Consider the following 19,671-nt stretch of genomic DNA (forward strand, 5'->3'; position numbering starts at 1 on the left):
TAATTTAAAGTATGAAAGAAAACAAAAGAATTAAAGATATACAATGATAAACACACACAGGCACAAAAGTACTTGTAGAAAAATGTGCAAATATATTAGCATCTTAATAAATGTAAAGAGACTAAGTTTATCTCTTAAAGATGCATTTTTGTCATAGTAAGGAACCAACTTCATACACTGCTTAAATAATAGGCACCTAAAGTAAATTCCACGAAGGATTAAAAATAAATGCAAATCAAATATGAATTACAATGTCTGAAGAAGAACTGTATGTGTTCATTCTAAAGTGAATACGGAGGAGAAAAGAGCCAGAGATTTTCTTATTGAATCTCAAGAATCATTACCAAACTCTAGTAGTTAAAAACTGTGGTACCTGCATAGGAATAGATAATTTAATGGAAACAAATAGAGAGCTTAAAAGCATAACCACAGATACAGGTAAATCCTACATCTAACCAAAATATAATTATAAATCAGATAACTTTTTCAAAAACCACAGTTTACTTTTGACAAGAATAAAATAAAATCTTGTCATCATAATATACCTCAAAATTAGTATCAGATCAATTAAAAATTCAGATGAAAAACTTCAGATAAAAATACATAAGAATATTTTTGTAAACTACAAAGGTAGCTTTCCTCAAACGTGACAGCTTTATCACAAACCATTACATAATCCAATGAACCGATAAATTATAATTAAAAGTTATATAAATTATAAAGTAAAAATTTAAAATACAATTAAAATTTCATTTTTTATAAGCTAAAATGTTCAGAAACCAATGTTAATAAAAGGCTGTGCTCCGGACTAGTGTCCCTACATGCTTTACAAGCAATTCTACCACTTAAGGGTTGGCTTTAGTTATTTTTGTGTTTGCTGTAGGACAATCAGTGGACTGAATCAAACTTACAGCTTGCTTTTTAAAGAAAAGTAGTGAAATAAAAGAAGCTTTGCTCTATGTTTTGATATGTTCTCCAGCCAGTGCTCAGTATTATTTTGGCTGATCTCTGGGTGTTCAAGGCCTCATTTTGCAAGATTCTCTCATTAAAGAGACATTTCTCTCAGCGTCCACCCAGAGGAAGTAACTAATGCTTTCTGCTTCTAGTCCTTTAAGAACAGAGGAAGGGAGATACACTTCACTAGCAATCTGGGCCCAACCAGTTGTATTGGGAATTTTATAATAATTACCCAGAGAAGAAGAGAGAATGGAGAATGTTGCCAAAAATTACTGATGGTCAGGGTTACTGTGGATTTTACAGAATTACAGGGGTTCTGAAGCAGGCCATAAGTGGGTGGTAGGATGATGGCACTAAATATTTGATACCTACCATCAGCCTAGAAACGGTATCTTGATGAAGTTGCATATAAATTCTAATTCTATATTTCTTCAATTAAATGTAATAAATTTAATTAGAGGCATTATTTCAAAAGTTCACTTGTGCAAGATTCTTAGATATCATACTAGTACCAATGTCTTGCCTTTATTATCTGTTAAAAGCATTTGCTTCAAAAGACATATATTTTTAAGTGCTGTTGTAGATATATTTTCTGAACTCATCTGAGTAGTCTACCTAGATTAGTATATTTTATGTTGACAGATTATCAAGAATTTTATGACAGCTCATGGTGTAACTGTGCCTGGAATACGTTATATATCCAACACGCACTTTTAATTGATATATTATAAAACACTATGTTACTGCTTTATTTTCACCTTTCTTCAATTATTTTTTTCAAAATCTGAAACAATTCAGTTAAAAAAAAATCTTTTATTTTGATACAATTTAGTTAAAAAAAAAATCTTTTACCTATTGCCTCTTTTTCATACTTGAGACACTGGTCTAAAATAAAATGTAAGTTTTATGTCTCTTGCTGAAAACAAACTCGACTTCTGCCGTGTTATTTACTCATGACTTGGGTTCTGACCACTGGCTATGATAGGCCACATGACCAGATGAAATAGTCCCAATAGCTTTAGAGTTTTCTTGCAGGGTTTCAGCGCTTCTTGTCTGCTTTGGTTTAAACCGCTAGAACTGTGCTCAAGTCTTCAGTTGACTGAGCTAAAGTTCATCTAAAAGGATAGTTTACTCCCCGCTTTCCATATTTTCTAAGAAAACATGGAGATTTTGATTCCAAGAAACTGTGTGAGAATCTTTATGGTGCTACTAAGTATCGTTAACCTTCCTCCTTCTTTCCTCTGCACACCAGGGTGGCCATCTCTCTCCTTCTGGGATCTCTCTGGAAAAATATCTTGGGTCTCAATGACTTCTGCTAACTGTGGACTATTCCCAGACTCTCCATGGTATTCTAAGAATGAACTAGAATTCCTCTGAAACTTAGCTGACCCCAATGAATGGGCAAGTTTTCCCTATGGCATTTCAGTTTTAAATACAGAGGAAATTAACTTGTTCCCTGTGCAGCACTTCATTGTTAAACTGTGACAGTTTTTTTTCTTGTACAATAAATGTAGTTCCAGATTTAAAGAACACGGGCTGCTGGAGACCTTGGTACAGAACAGGTTGAATTTAAAATCTGTCTGACATTGACAAAATTGCAATGATTTTTTTTTAACAGCAAATAAAATCTGCAACATAGTACCTTTGGGATTTTAAGCAAAGTCAGTCCTAGGAGCTGTATTCTTCCTTCATTTACATTTTAAGTGCTCATCAAGGTAGAAGGCAATGAATTCAGAAGACAGAGCCTATAATAATTTTCCCTTTTCTTGAACCAGGGAATGATCTTCAAGGTCATATAATGTGTTATTATTTTCAAACTTTTAAAACATCATTTTTCCACATTACACTAGGCAAACATAGATTTAGCTTACCTACAAAGTAGGATAATAGGTCTTTCATGCCGGACACATACGAAATGTGCAATAAAGTACATACATAGTGTTTAGAAGAAAAAGTAAAGCTAGTATCCATGTGATTGGGTAGTTATAATTGGCATGATAACATCCAGTTGGTATCTACTTTGAGAAGTAGTAAGATATTTTTTCTTAACTTTCAGCTTGTGTTATTATGACATACAGATGTTGTTCCTTCAATGTTTATTGAAGATAGTATTGAAAATAAAATTTTAAAAAGTAAAGATTATCAGGCTGATTAAATTGTTTTCAGAAATTTAACATAGCGAACCTGTAGCTTTATGAGAGCAGGTGAGTAAAGTGGAAAAAGAAACTACAAAAGCATGACTAGGAGATGAAATGAAATCACGAGAATATTTGGTGTGTTTGAAGCTACAGGGAGGAAAGATCAAGAACTGTGGTGACCTCCCAGCAAACAGTTTAAGTGGATTAGTTGGTGGTAGAAGCAGAGTACACTGGGTTGAGAATGTTAATGCAAGTGTTAAGAAAATCAGTTTATGAGCCCAGCCACAAGTAGAATCATGTCTTTTGACTTTTAACCTATTGTTCTTTCTACTATAGTATGTCACTGCTGAGGATTAAAAGTACTTTTTTCTGAATTGGTACAGTTTTGAGAAATAAAGTTAGCCCTTGAATGACACGGGGGTTAGGGTGCCAACACTTTTCACGGTCTAAAATTCAAGTATAACTTTTGACTCCCCCCAAAACTTAACTATTAATATCCTACTGCTAACTGGAAGCCTTATAACATAAACAGTCATAAACGTAACATCAACAGTCAACAAGCACTTACTTTGTATGTGATATTATTAGATGCTATATTCTTACAATAAAGTCAAATGGAGAAAATAAAATGTTATTTAGAAAATCATAAGGAAGAGAAATACATTTACATGTATTTACAAATACATTAAGTGGAAGTGGATAATTATAAAGGTCTTCATCATCATCATCATCTCCACGTTGAGTAGGCTGAGGAGGAAAGTGAAGAAGAGAGGTTGGTTTTGCTTTCTCAAGGATGGCAGAGGCAGAAGAAAAATCTTATACAAATGGAACCATGCAATTCACACCAATGTTGTTCAAGGGTCAATACTGAAGTCACTTTTTTTTGATACTGTCATATGTAAGCAAAGCTGATACACAGTAGAAAAGAGCTAAATGCAGCATACTGAGATATATCACATTATTTTGGCCATATTAGGACATAATTTTAACCAGTAATTTTACACATGATACAGACTTCAGCTTTGAGCAAGGTGGGAGACTGATGGTCCATTCTGTGTGCAAACCGACATACAATAATCCAGAGTTCTGAAGGTAGACAATATTATTATTTTTTAATTTTAAAAATGGAAATGTAGAATTAATTTCAATTGAGGCAATATGTAACACACCTTTTCACTACTGAATCATGAATATATTACAATGAATTCCAGGAACCTGTTTCGAGAGGTAAAAAATGACTCACTATATGTTGTATTGTTTTTTGGACCTAAATTTGAGACACTAGTATATACCATTCACAGTCCCATCCTATTGTAATACTATATGATTTCCTTGATTATTAAAGGTTTATTCTGTTTCAAAGTTGTCAAAGTTTCAAAATTTAAAAATGCTTTAAAATATATATGCTATACTATATATAACTATCTCTTTATAGTTAATAATTATACATATCTATATATTTATATATCTGTATATCAATAGCTATGTGTGTATTTATATACAAATTCAAATTTATATATATTTATCTATAATTATAACTGTAACCATCTCTATATAAGAACCATAACTATATATAACCATACTCTCAGTGAACATCATTGTGAGAAACCAAACGTATGAACCAAAAACTCCAAAGCTTCTACTTAAATAAATGATTCTATAAAGATGGTTACTGTGACCTTATTTCAGTTGACTTTAGAAAGTCTACTGAATAGTAAAAACAATTTTACTATGTCTCACAGAGATACAGCTGTCAAAACATGCCTTAGACACTAAGCATTTGTACATATGTGTTCTTTCTTTCCATAGTGAATGGGTTACAGTCAGGTATGCTGTAGTATTTTTAAAAATACTGTGCTAAGGACAGCTGTATTTTAGACCCGCTTTTAATCACAGGAATAAGGACAGCTGTATTTTGGACCCACTTTTAATCACAGGCATACTGTTAACTTCACTGATTCTCGCTGACTTCAAATATTAAAAGAAGGGGTTGGACTATGTTTCTAGCATTGTTTCTGTTTCCGTTCTCTTGTGTTCTATGTTCTATTATGTTGTTCTTAAACACTTTGCTTTAAAATGTGTTTTTGTGGACCAGAGGAGTTAATATAACAGCAGAATAGTTTTTCAAGGCATGGATGGTTTTAGACAACAAATATTTACCACATAACATGATTCTAATAATGTGGGGCTTTCATAAGTACCATTTGTTTAAAGCAGATTATATAATTTTTTGAAACAAAATAATGGAACTAAGAGTGAATACTTTCTCCTAATGCAAACTCAAATTCCTATACATTTTACATCTCAGTATCTCTAAAATGGCAATGCAATTATTTTATCTACATTTAGCCTCAAATTAAGCTGGTGATTGAAAGGTATAATTGATTACAATTTGGAAAGCTTGTTCATTCAAATTAATGACTGAGCTGTCACTGAAGGAAAAGTTCCTCCTTTTTAGAGAGGGTAAAATTAAATTAATGGTCATAATTCTTTTTATTTATCACTTAAAATTCTATTCTTTTTTTTTTTTTTTTTTTTTTGAGACGGAGTTTCGCTCTTGATACCCAGGCTGGAGCGCAATGGCGCAATCTCGGCTCACCGCAACCTCCGCCTCCTGGGTTCAGGCAATTCTCCTACCTCAGCCTCCTGAGTAGCTGGGATTACAGGCACACGCCACCGTGCCCAGCTAATTTTTTGTATTAGTAGAGACGGGGTTTCACCATGTTGACCAGGATGGTCTCGATCTCTTGACCTCGTGATCCACCCGCCTCGGCCTCCCAAAGTGCTGGGATTACAGGCTTGAGCCACCGCGCCCGGCCTAAAATTCTATTCTTATCCCACATACTAAGAATGAAAGTGTACTGACCATGTTGTAATCTTTCAATATAGAGCATTGCATTGAAAAATGTTGGCTATTTTCACCATATGGACCAATAAGACAAATAATTGAAAACTAAAGACTTGGACACTTCATCTCTAAAAGCTTTTATCTTTCTTTATGATAGTCATATATAAGCAATGACACTTAATGAAAATATTTTTGGAGAATTAAATACCATCTGGGGTACTATTCTACTATGTCTAGTGGAATGCATAGGATCTGTTTTTCCTTTGTTGCTCTTCATTATGGATATACCACATGAAAGGTAGTAATTCCTTGTTTTGGTTGTAAATGGGGCTAGTTAGAAAAAGCATTTGCACCTAATGCAATGATAGGGAGCATCCATTGCTCTGATGAGGATAATGTGCTTCTGAATGGAGAAAATCCACTTCTCTGAAAGAGGGAGTCCATTGCTCTTATAAAACTGGACTCTTTGGAGATTGCTTTTTTCCTAAGCAAAATATTAACTTAGAACTCAACCAGAGAGTTCATAGTAGTAGGTGTGAAACTGAAGTGTCTAAATAAATGAAAACAACTGCTACAACAGACTTAGCCTGATGGATATAAAAGAAGCCACTCTGGTCCTTCCAATTCCAGTTAAGCTAAGGAATAAAAACTTTTTCTGTACTTGACAAGGGAAGTTTTTCCAAAAGAACTTCCCATGGAAAGGCTAGTTTTGATCCAAGTGTAAAAGAAATAGCTTTTGTACTAACTGCAACTTCCTTTTTAAACTCACTTCACAGTCAATTCAAACAAATATTTTCAATTATATAAAGAATAATTAAAAACCACGTAATGTATACCTACTATTTCAAAAAATTAATTAATTTTTATTATGAATTTATTCATTATTCTGTTTGCCCCAAAATATGTATTACACAAATGGTTAACATAGTTCTGTCTTTATTGAGTTAACTTTGTGGTTGGATACAGAGAATAAATAAGCCAATAGCTGTGTAGCAAAATCAAATGATGAGAAGAGCTGTGACTTCCAGTCATTCTATTTGAATATTTTTTCATCTATCATTTTTCCAAATGTACTATTTCACTATTCTTATTTTCTAGAAATATGTAACGCATTTTAACTAAACCTGCCTGATGGCATAGTCTTTGAATCTCTTCTCTTCTCTAACTACATCCTCTTCCTATCTCACACCTAGATTAGGTGGTTTATAAATGCTAAGAACCTAAACAGTTATCTCTAGCTCATATCTTTTTGCTAAACTCCAGGTTCCTATATTCCAAGGCTCAGTTAATATCTCCATTTGGACTACCAAATGGCATCTCCGAAAAGAAACTGCCATTTGCTCTCTCAAACCTGTTCTTCCCCCTTTCTCTTTTCCAACTTGATAAGTCTACTCAGAGGGAATAATCTGGTACAGGCGCTACACTGTATTGGATCGTAATTCCCTTCTTACAGATGGGGCCCACCCAGGGTAATCGGTTTTGCTTACGTTACACAGTAAGACCCAAGGCAGTCTAGAAATCAGTTTTCCCATCTTGTAGAATTCTAGGATACCAGAAAAGAAAAAAAAGGCACTAGTGAACATTTACATCTCTTTTCTGCTGCATAATAGAGCAAGAAGTCTGTGGCATTTAAGAAACTTGCTAGATTGGGGGCACTAGTTTAAATGCACTTTCTTCTACATCTTTGTAAGAATGATAGCCTTTCTAAAAAGCAATAGCCGAAGTGCAAGGCGAAGTCACATAAAGGAGATACATAAAAATTGCAGCAGAGAGCAGAAAGCCTGTGTAATGTCAGGGAAGGTCTCACAAAGAATCGGGTTGGAGTTACCTCTGGAAAGACCCATAGGAGTTTTCTAGGACAGGGTGAGGAGTTTTCCATCATGGAGTTGTGGCAGGATAAGTAAGATTAGGAGGCCATACTGATGTCTCCCTTGTGTGAAGCCCCGCGGGCTCTTTTCCCTTGCACCTTCCTGCATCAGCTCCTAACTCTTTTACAAAGTAAGCGGTCCTACAGGATACCAGCAGACAGTCAGATGGCTACAAGTTCCTGATATCTAGTACAGCCTGGGAGTCCAGCCAATTAGCATCAAAAGCCCAAGAAGCTATTAGCTAAAATTTTTGCCTGGGGGTGGGAGATGGGTGGCAGTGGGGCTGTCTCGCATGCACAGCTAAGCTCAAGATTTAACTTATAGTAACCCTTTCTTCATTTTAGTAGTAAAAAGCTCACACGTAGGTGGAGATTTTAGATGCTTAATAATACATGCAATGTGTTAGAGCATGCAGATACTGAGCGCATGAGCCAATTAGGGGTCGGCCTTTGCACACGTTACCTCACTGGTATTTTATGAATAGTCATGTACAGTTCCCATAAAAGGAATTCCTCTTAAGGCACTAGCTGCAGCCTTGCCCTTTGAGCAGTCAGCTAGCTCTGCATCTCAACAGTGTACTGCTTCTTTGCAATAAACTTCTTTGCATACTGTCACTTCGAACTCGCTCTCAAAGTCTTTTGTGCCGTGAAGTCAAGAACCTGAAATGGCCGGCTCACAACAGAGTGAGAGGCAGGTGAGGAAACTTGACTTGTCTGCAACATTTGATAATGTTGGAGATTTTGCTTCATCTTAACACTCTTTTCGTTCATAGACATGCCTGCGTCGTTCAAGGGCATTTTTCTTCTCCATCTCAAATGCTGCATTTTATTCTTAAGGCAATGCTTTAGTGGTCTTAGTTTTCCCAAGTGATTAGAAGTGACATTGTGGAGAATATGTAAACAAATCAAAATCCCTCAAATTTCAATCTACTAAATAACGTAATTACTCTAAATCTTGCCCCATAGGCAGTATGGCATGTTTTGCCATGAAGTGAAAATAAAAATGGCTTGATTCAAAGACAAATATTATCTGTTGAAGAAGAGAGGTCTCTGCCCACCCCCTCACCATTGTAAAGTCTCACTGTGTTAGATCTGAAGTTAGGCAGATACTTTTTAGATACACATATATTTGGTTTTCTTTAATAATGAGGTTGTTTTCTGATGCTCTTCTATGAACGTGGAACTTATAAGGAAAAGTCATAGGATCATTATTGCACCATCTGTTCCAGCTGGTTTGTTTTAGTCACGTGCTCTTCAGTGTTCTCAGTGAGCTGTCAACAAACTGCCAATTAATTATGAAAACCTAACAGGCTGTCAGAGGTTACTATACTGAGAAAGAGAGATTACAACACAGTTCATCCTGGGATCGATTACTGCTGATTTACAAACAATTTCCAGAACACTTTCTGTAGATGAGTGGACTTTTAAAGATAAAATAATGATATCTTTGGATTCTGTATCTAAAGAGGAATAAGAAGATCATCATTATTCTCTGAGCATACATCGAGAAGAGTCATTTACTTTTCAATTGAGGCTACTGTTTGATAGTTAGGTAATTGGATTCAATCGTTTTCCTTAGTGATATTTCAATGAAAAAATTACAAGGTAGTTATTTACAAAAGATAAGCAGAGAAACTAGGTTTTGTTCTTTCTCTGATCTTTTGGCTGTTACCTCTACACTGCTGAGCTCAAATGCCTATCTGTAATAGAAATCAGAGTTTTCCTAAGGAAAAAAAAAGTTATCTGACTTTTGCTATTAGTTCTGTTTAGTGTTATTTGTGATACCAGTAAATCATTCCAGTCATATGATAAATGTTGCTAAGGAAAATAATATATGTATATTTATTTTTGTGCAAGTTTGTATTGTTGAGAGAGTTTGAACTTGGAAATCTTAGGACTATCAATGGAAACAATTAATTGTGGTTAATCATATAAGCGATGAAGAGAGATGTAGATGAAAATAGCATAAATAGATTGAATATACTGCCTTGAAGATTTGCATGCTGACTTATTTTTATTGACTTTTAGTGAAATGTAAGTCAGATATTTCTAGCTTACTACCTTTGGGCAGATAAAATATTTCAGGATAATGTTGATCTAAGTCTGAATGCATGGGATCTTACAGGAGGTTTATAAGATTTTTAATAACCTATTAAAAATTAATTGTTAATTTGCTCTATATTTTATAATGCTTGAAATATTTGTAGCCATATAGAGTGTGTGTGTGTGTGTGTGTGTGTGTGTGTGTGTGTGTCCACACACAAAGAGAAAGAGGAGAGGGAAAAAGAGAGAGAGAAAATGAGAAGGAGGGCAGAGAAAGAGAAACTTTAGGTGAGCACTTTAAAGAAATTTCTGACCTCACTTGTACCCACAGTCAGGATGGAAGGAAGTTGTTTTCATGCCTTTTTCTTGCCTCTCCTCATGGACAAACAAAGCAGCAGATGTATTCAGAACCCTGTGGAAAATATATCTTAACCTGAGCTGGTCCTTTTTGCTTTATTCTTGGGCTCGATCTTGGATTTAATATCTTCCATCCAGATGTCTTATAAACAAATATTTACCTCTGAGAAAAGGATTAGGCTATACATCAAAATGACAAAAAAAGGGGAATGGGTTGCAAATCAAAATATTTAGTTTGCTCGGGTTAGTTTTCAGAAGTTTTGTAGCATCGGAGGAAATATGATTACATTCAATTTTATCAGAATGTAAGGAAATATGATCTTTATTTTATCCTTGAATGCAGAATGACATTTACGCATTCATATATTGTTTAGTAGGTGCCAGGCTATTTGCTAGGCCCAGGTGATATAATGCTAAATAAAACAAAAATAAAAGCAAACAAATATTGGGAGGCTGAGGCAGTTGGATCCTGAGGTCAGGAGTTCAAGATCAGCCTGGCCAAGATGGTGAAATCCCGTCTATACTAAAAATACAAAATTTAGTTGGGCATGGTGGTGGGCGCCTGTAATCCCAGTTACTCAGGAGGCTGAATCAGAGAATTGCTTAATCCCAGAGGAGGTGGAAGTCGCAGTGAGCCCAGATTGCACCACTGTACTCCAGCCTGGGCGACAGAGCAAGACTCCATCTCAAAAAATAATGCAAAACTGAACAAACAAATTACTGCATTAACAAAGTTTGGAGGAAAAAAGAGACATATAACCTGATGGAAAAGACCAACATATTTCAAATAATCATGGTTATGATTTATAATTAGATCTCTGAAAAGAAGGAAAACTGATCTATAGGAATGAGTAACTAAAACAAGCAACTCAGGGAAGGGATTCTTGAGAGAGATGTTTTGATGTCTGAAAGTTTTTAGGTGACCAGTGGGATGGGGGGAAGGGCCATATTTATAATGAAGAAAATACCTTACAAAAGCCTTATAGCAGAGACTGGCAAAATAAGTTCAAAAAACTGAATGACGTTTAGTGTCGCTGGAGGTGAGATGAAGAGGGACAGAGAAACACATAGAGCCCAGACACTGGGAACTTAGCAGCTAGGTCAGGAATTTTGTTTTTTATCTTAAAAGTACATGAAAATATATGAAAGTTATTAATGAGTGCAATAACATGATCACTCAGGCTCTCACGTGGAGAATGGACTTAAGATGCATGTACAGAAATGTGGAAGACTAGCAAGGATGTGGTTGGGGCAGTTTTGGTGAGAATTGTCTTGACAGCTTGCAATAGAGTGGGGACGGTCAATTTGAAGAGGAATCAAAGTTTGGGAATATATTTAGAATGTAGATATAAAAGAATTTGGTGATGGTTTAATGTAAAGGATAAAGGAAAGATATCAAGGGTGTTTCCTTGGTTTCTGGTTTGAGTACACAGATGAATAAAAATCTGGAAAATTGTGGTGTTACATGAGGGTATGCATACTATGAAGAGCTGCTTTTGAAACATGGAGGTGGAGCTGTTAAGTAATCAAACTATACCAATCTAGAGGTTGAATGGGAAGCAATATATATGTATAATAAAGACCAGAGATGAGGCGGAGGCAACCTGGGTTGAATGAATGAACCAGCAAGATAAGTGGCTAGCAATGAGATTTGATAAACCACAATATTTAATGGCAAAATAAGGCAGTAGGCTGGACCTCCTAAAGGACTGAGGAGTTTTTACAAATTCTACAGAAACAGAAGAGACAAGTGTTTTGAACACCAAAGAAAGTGACAATTTCCTCAAAAAAGGAAAAAAGAAAAAAGAAGGAATGGCCAGCATATATCTTATATGTCTTGTAAGAACTGGATTAGGTGTGCCCACTGTGGGGGGTGTGTGTGTGCGTGTGCGAGAGAGTGTGTGTGTGTGTGTATGTGTGATTGTGGTGATTAGCCTTGAGAAAGTTAAAAGTCACTTTAATGGCATGATGAGGTCAGAAACATGACTGAGTGAACTAGGGTAAGAAAATGGATAGAATGATATATATATATAACTATCCCGGAATTTCAGAAAGTAGAGGAGAGATGGCCTAAAATATAGGCCATTTCTGCCTGTCTAAAGATGGAAGAAAATAATTGAGAAAGAGAGTTAAAATTCAGTTAAGAGCCAGACTCAGTGGCTTATACCTGTCATACCAGTGCTTTGGGAGGCCAAGGCAGGAGAAGCATTTGACACCAGGACTTCAAGACTAGCCTGAACAAGATAGTGAGATCCTGTCTCTGCAAAGTAAAAATAAAAAATTAACTGGGACTGATGGCACACACTTGCCATTCAAGCTACTAGGGAGGCTGAGGCAGGAGGGTCATTTATGGTGCCACTACACTCCAGCCTGTGTAACAAAGTGAGACCCTGTCTCTAAAACAAACCCAAAATACAGCATAAAGCAATGTTAATTAGTTGATTAAGCTTCTCAAGAAGTCAGACATAACAGATTGGCTTCAATGGGAGAAGGAAAAGCTCCTCTATGTCACAGTAGGGGAGGAGGTATGTTGGCAAAAGTGATAAAGCGGAATATACTTGAACTCAAAGCTTAGATTTGTATGTTAGGAAAAAAGTTAGTATTTATAAAATAATGAGTTTATGGCATTTTACAACTTAATTATATCTGGAAACATAGAGAGGCTGAAGTAGACATAACATTTTTAGTTTAAAGTACTTGTAAAGCAATTTTCTAGGAAATGCCTTTTTAAATACTGGGAAAAGTACATTAATAACTAAATATAATCCACGTGCATAACTTCTGTGGTACTCAGTTAATTTATTAAGCACTATCTATCCTAGGCTATCTTATTAATTCCTCATCAGTATTTACCAGTGAATTATAATAACCGTAAGTCTATTAAGATTTATTTATAAAATATACTCAACGAGAAGTTCCAGATTTATATGTCCATAATTGTGTTCTGTACAGATAATTAGAAAATTAACTATAATGCAATATTTTCTCTATTCCCCCTTTTCCTTCAAACTGTTTTTTGTCAACTCTTTTCTTACTACATTTTTATCAGTCCTATATTTCTTCTCATTTCATATTTTGTATAGCTGAATGAAAAAAAAGTATTTGTTATAATCAAAGGAATAATCAGTATTTGGAGACACTTACTTCTCATTTCAATTGGCAACTACCAGCAAGTTTTGAGTAAATATTTCGTGATACATATTTTTCAATATACAACTCATTTTCTCTGATTACTTGCAATTTTAATTTTGACAGGTGAAAACCAACAAGGATGTTCAAGTGCTGGTCAGTGGTCTTGGTTCTTGGATTCATTTTGCTGGAGTCAGAAGGAAGGCCAACCAAAGAAGGAGGATATGGCCTTAAATCCTATCAGCCTCTAATGAGATTGCGACATAAGGTACAGTCAGTTTTCTGAATCTGCTCATAGTGCCTGCCAATTATAAACTCAGCTATTAGTTTTCTGGTTTATTATTCACTTAGGAGCACCTATTTCAGAATATGCCTTCAGTAGTTTACATATTATTTTTAAAAGGCATATTTTAATACATGAAACAGCAGTAAATTTGGAAATTTACAATTTTGAAACCTACTTCTTGACAAAAAATATAGGTGGCCCATTAAAAACATAATTATTAGAATTTACATAGAGTAATATTTATAAATTTATAAAGCAGTAAGTATAAAACCCAATCTACCAGATAATTTATATTACTCCCACATTAATTGTGATTTAGAAGATTTTAAACTAAAAAAAGTGTTATGTTTCATGAGTAGCCATAAAGATAAACAAAAATATATCTACACCATCTGCAAATATATAGGTTGACAAATAATTTGCTTCCATAGAAATAATTAGAAATTTTAATTCCATCAAAAATCATAATATGGGGTTATCTAATGTTAGGCAAATACTCTACTTCTTATGTTAAATGTTTTCAAGTATAAGATAATCTGATATTTAGACATACAATAAATTATAAATATTAAATGCTTACAGTAAATTAAACTAGTGTTTTAATAGCAGTCCATGATGCTGAAAATAATATTCTCAACTTTTTATTAAATCACAGAAAATTTTATAACTCACTTTTGAGATTTAAGAAAGTAGGAAAAACACCAAAAATAACATACTAATTGTGGGAGAAAACTTTATATATTTGTAAAATTTCTTATCCAACTTGTCTATAAGAAAGACATTTGAAATAAACAAATATTTTTTCCATTGAAATTAAGAGATGCATTTTCACTGCCTATATTTTTGCTGAAATTCTTTGTAAGTATTATATATTTTGATAAAATAGCCAACCTTTACTGGGCCTTTTGTGTGCAGACATTAAGCTAATCTCTTCAATGTATTATCTGATTTAATTTTTAAAACAACCTTATGAAGAAGTAACTATTTTCATTTTATAGACAATAAATTAAGTCATAGAAAGGTGAATAAATTTTCTAAACTCACACATTTATTAAATATATTAATTGGGATAATAGGATAGGTTTGGTAGTCAACAAAAATGGAAGTATAATGTGAAAATACACTTTAGTGTCAAAAAGTATTGTAAAAATTCAATTACATGTGAAAGTAAGTAAGTTTTTAAAGTTTCTAGTCTCGACATATGCAATTGGAGAATTGCCCTTGATCTACTGCCTTTCGTGAGCTAATAATCAATTTATTCCCATCCAAAGTTTAGAAATAATAACTATTGTATTAATGTTCTCAGAACACATTATCAATACAGCAATTTGGTACACAGTGTTGTGTACCCATTGATATTTATTCTGTGCTGTTTGTCTGCTCTTAAGTTATGTGTCTTGAAAGGAGGAATTAGGCTTTTCTTTCATATCCTTTTATTTCTGGTGCCATGAACATAAGAGACACTGTTTAATTAAGTTGATGGCAGAAAAATGACAGGTAGAATGCATGACGATGCTTTTCTGAATGCTCCCTTGCTAAATGTAATACCACAAGTTTTAATGTGTTAGCATATACCTTTATAAACAAACTATTTTTAATTAAGTTTGGATGCCAAAGAAAAATTTATGTGTTGAGATTTAAGAAAACTTTAAAGAAAAGAAATAACACACTGGGTTAAACTTGTTTGAGAAGCACTAATATCTACCAAAAATCATCTAAGTCACCTTCTAATATTTTCGATATCTGCGTGTCTTTACTGCTAAATAGTTAGAAATAATATATGACTGTTGGCATTCAAAAGCACAGACAGAGAATGCCTGGTCATACCCAACTTTCAAACAACTTTGGACAGAGTTGAGATTAAGTTATGGGAGGCATTTGGTGAATGTGTATGTCTGTGTGTGGGAGAAAGTGGATATTTGACTGGAATGACAAGGGATTCTGGGTTGTACAAGTCCCTGTAAAAACCCCATCTTATACTTTGTACTTATTGTCAACCCTCATACTCAAACCTCAGAAATTACCTTCTTTTCTCTGACACCTTGAAGATTGTATCAGAGCTTTTATTTTTGTTTGTGTCAATCAAGATTAGGATCCCAGAAATTTCTGGCCTTCCTTTTCCCACTGATTCCTATTATGAGCCCCTTGGGATCCTATATCACATTATTGGTGAGCCCTAACCAAACCATGATTGAAAATGGAAAGCCATAAACCCTCCCTGTCAATTTCTTTGGTTTATTTTCATCCACAAAACTCGACATCATTTGTCAAGACATCTACTTTACTTATTTTTTAGTTTATTGGATATTTTCTTTCATTAGGATGTTAACTACTTTTCATGTTGCCCCAGAACAAGGATAGTATTGAAAACACACACATTCAATAAATATGTGGTAAATGAATGACTTTATCAGATGGCTATAATAAGACTGAAAACAAGACAACATATGTATCATATATACATATATATTTGTATTTATATTAGTTATTAATTAAAATAAGCAAAATTTATTTTCCTGTTATTTATCAGAATAAAATCAACAGCACAGTACTTCAAATTTTAAAAATAAATTGTTTTAATAGAACAATATAAATTAATTTTCTCTTATTCATTATTTTTAACCTATATGGATTATTTAAATTGCAAAAGTGTAAATACTTATTTTTTGTCAGGAAAAGAATGCAAAATCCATTTGGATTAGGTTTCACTAATGTTAAATATCATTTATTGACTAGAAAAGTATAAAATAAATAATACACAAAATAGATCTTCAGGTCTGAGAAGCCATATTTTACATTTTTCCTAAAAGGGTTTCAGTACTTTGAATCTGAACAAATGCATGTATAGAACTCATTTTTACCAAATATTTTTGTGCCAGCCATATAATGAATCAAATTTTGGAATCAAAAATGAAAATATGAGACCTATTTGTCAGATTACATTGAAATATTGTAGATACAAATGTAAACGTATGCAGGTATATCGTTTACAACTATATGTAAACATAAATGTAATTGAAAATTTGTCTGTATATTGAGATAAAAATGAATGACACAACAATCTATTATGCTAATTATAGAAATCTTACTTATAATCCTCAGATAAGAAAGGAAGCTGATCACACGTTTTATCCCATACTCAACAAGCATGTATGGAACATCATGTGTAGAAATTCATTCACATTCTAGAATTGTAAAATACAATTACCAAGTCCAAATCCCAAAAGTGGATTTTATTCATCATCTTAATTTTTTCATTATTTTAAAATAATGAATAAGAGAAAATTAATTTATATAATGCTATTAAAACAATTTAAAAATTTTAAACATTGCATACTTACATCATGCTGGGTGGTTTCATGTACATTAATTATTGTAATTTATATAATAATCCTGGGATATAGGGAATATTATTCCTGTTTATTCAGAAAGGTAAAGTAACTTTCCCAAGGACAAGAGAGAACCACAGAACTAATGAGGTCATTAAAGGCAGGTAAAAGCAAAGGTAGGCCAGACATAGAGAAAAAAAAGAGGCCAGAATAATAAATAAAAAAGATGATATTAAAGCAAAATAACATTGACCTCAAGGAGACATACCTTAAGTTCTTTCAGTTTATTTCTCTTGTTCCTCCATAAGCACAACCGTAGAATCCCCATATCCATTTCTGAAATGAATATCTTCTCCTGATGGTTATTGCAGTCCTCATTTAGGCCAACCTCACAATGAAGACTCACTAGGAAGCAATACTTAACCATCTTAATTCCAAGTCTGTGACCCAAAATCTGTGTGTGAGCACAGTGTTGTAACTATTGACAGCCTGGTGCATTTCTGAGAAAGTTCCTAGGACACTCCCAAATTTTGAGCTGTCTTTAGAATTAGTGTACTCAGAGCAGCCACGATGAACTTGAGTTAACATGTCATCAGGCATTCACTATATAGCAGGTACTCTGGTAGCTCTATTCCATACGTCAGGTTACTTAATTATATGAATATTTCCATGGCATAAGTGATTTTATTGCTATTTTGTAAATGGGGAAACTGGAGTTCTTAGATATTTACTAATTACTTAATGTCACGACTGGAAAGCCAGACAGCAGTATTTGGAAATGCACAGTGTAAATAACTTAATAGAGGTTACAGAATGAGTACTTTTGTAGTAATTTGGCCTGTATCCCATGTATTTCCTGTTCTCCCCACATTCTGATCATGTGATAGTAGCTCAGGCTTACATGTCTTGGCCCTTTTGTGCTTGGATAGGACCCATGTGTCTAGTTCTGGCCAATGAGTTGGGAGCAGAAGTGTCATGCAATGACTCTGGGCTGAACTGGATTATAATTCACATTGGATCACAGTTGTAAAACCTTCCAGAACTCTCTTTTTTTCTTAAGCATTGCAAACAGCACCTGTTCAAGGTGTGGGCTACTTAAGTATTCCAAACTGCCTAAATAACTATGATGAGTGAAATGTCCTGGCAATTAGAGATTGTGATGGAATAAGAACTGCAGGGTTTTAAATCCCTCCATTTTGTAAATCATTGAGATTTGGAAGTTGTTGGTTATGTCATTAAAACCTTAGCTTTATTTGCAATCAAGACAGAACTAGTATTTAAGCCCACATCACCTAATTACAAACACTGTGCTTCTTTTTCTTCTTCTTCTTTTTTTTTTTTCAGACAGAATTTCTCTCTGTCATCCAGGCTGGAGTGCAGTGGTGCAATCTCAGCTCACTGCAACCTCCGCCTCCTGGGTTCAAGCAATTCTCCTTCCTCAGCCTCCCAAGTAGCTGGGATTACAGGCAGGCACCACCATGCCTGGCTGATTTTTGTATTTTTAGTAGAGACTGGGTTTCACCATGTTGGACAGGCTGGTCTGGAACTCCTGACCTCAGGTGATCTGCCCGCCTCAGCCTCCCAAAGTACTGGGATTACAGGCATGAGCCACCGTGTCTGGCTCTGTGCTTCTTTATCATTTTGGCTCAGTTTCATTTATCCTATTGGCCTTTTTAAATTCTCATTTCTCCACTATTCCTTTCTTCTCACTACTTGCTTGATCATAATTTTTCATCCCAATTTAATCACCAGATATATTTATTATGATGTAATATGTATGTATTAATATTTCAGCATATTAACATGTACCTAATTGGTTGCTGGTAAATCCTTTTGAGGTCAGCAGCATAACTTACAACGTTTTTTCTTACCTACGGTGCTGATCACACCGCTACATTGTTTGCTGATGATGATAATCAAAGTCAGGCTTGAAGGAATATCTTATGAGGACAGACAAGAGTGTTCTTTGAGTATACCAAGTGGGACCACTTAAAGTCCTTAAAATGCTTTCATCTCTCTCTAACCAGAGACTACTATATCCAAATTTGTAGTGCAGAGCTACCCTTGCAAATCTAAATTGACATATGGTTCCCTTACTTACTGAATCAAAATGATTTACTTACTAAATCTGTGAAGGTAGTTACTGAGCAAATAGGGCAAAGAGTGTACATTTAGTAATTCCTGAGAGGGTTGCTATTTACCATGGTACAGTATAATTCAAAGAATTCCTTTGTGGGAAGTGATATTTTTTTTAACTTTTGGTATTAAAGGAGTAAGAGATGTGGATTGCTGAAGAGTGGCAGTAGAGAACTCTAGGGAAACAGACAAACATTAAAGAAAACATCAAAACTTTGACTGCTTAGAGGCTGTGAACCTTCAGGCAGACCCAGGAGCGTTATTTCCTGACTGAGAAAAAAATTTGCTATCCCTTCTGAAATATGTGATTTTTGGCAGCATTATTCAAGAAAGGTCCTTTGAAATGTTAATGTATTTTGCAGAGGTCAGGAAGCAATTTGGACCACCAACTGAGACCAAATATGTTCACGGTGAGAGGAGTTAAAAGAATATTAAAGAATTAATTAACTAAATATTAATTAACTAAATAGTAAGGATTATACCAATTAATATATAGCTATGTTTATTCTGTGTATACCAAAAAGGCTGAATATTGTTGATAAATCTCAGAATTTTTTTTCTAATAAAATAAACTATGTTTG

General features: G+C 34.3%; 1 protein-coding gene across 5 annotated transcripts in view; it reads left to right on the plus strand.

Annotated features, from left to right (window-relative positions):
* FSTL5 (follistatin like 5) overlaps window positions 1-19,671 on the plus strand; it is an 832,703-nt gene that overhangs the window by 35,989 nt on the left and 777,043 nt on the right. For all 5 annotated transcript variants that reach the window (XM_021666691.2, XM_064383772.1, XM_064383775.1 and 2 more), the window contains exon 2: window positions 13,466-13,607. In XM_021666691.2, the coding sequence (XP_021522366.2) occupies window positions 13,482-13,607 (126 nt within the window). In that variant the 5' untranslated portion in view covers window positions 13,466-13,481. The remainder of the gene's footprint in view (window positions 1-13,465; window positions 13,608-19,671) is intronic.

Source organism: Aotus nancymaae, unplaced genomic scaffold (genome assembly GCF_030222135.1).
Source record: "Aotus nancymaae isolate 86718 unplaced genomic scaffold, 86718_ANA_hifiasm-v0.15.2.pri h1tg000033l, whole genome shotgun sequence".
Classification (NCBI taxonomy): domain Eukaryota; kingdom Metazoa; phylum Chordata; class Mammalia; order Primates; family Aotidae; genus Aotus; species Aotus nancymaae.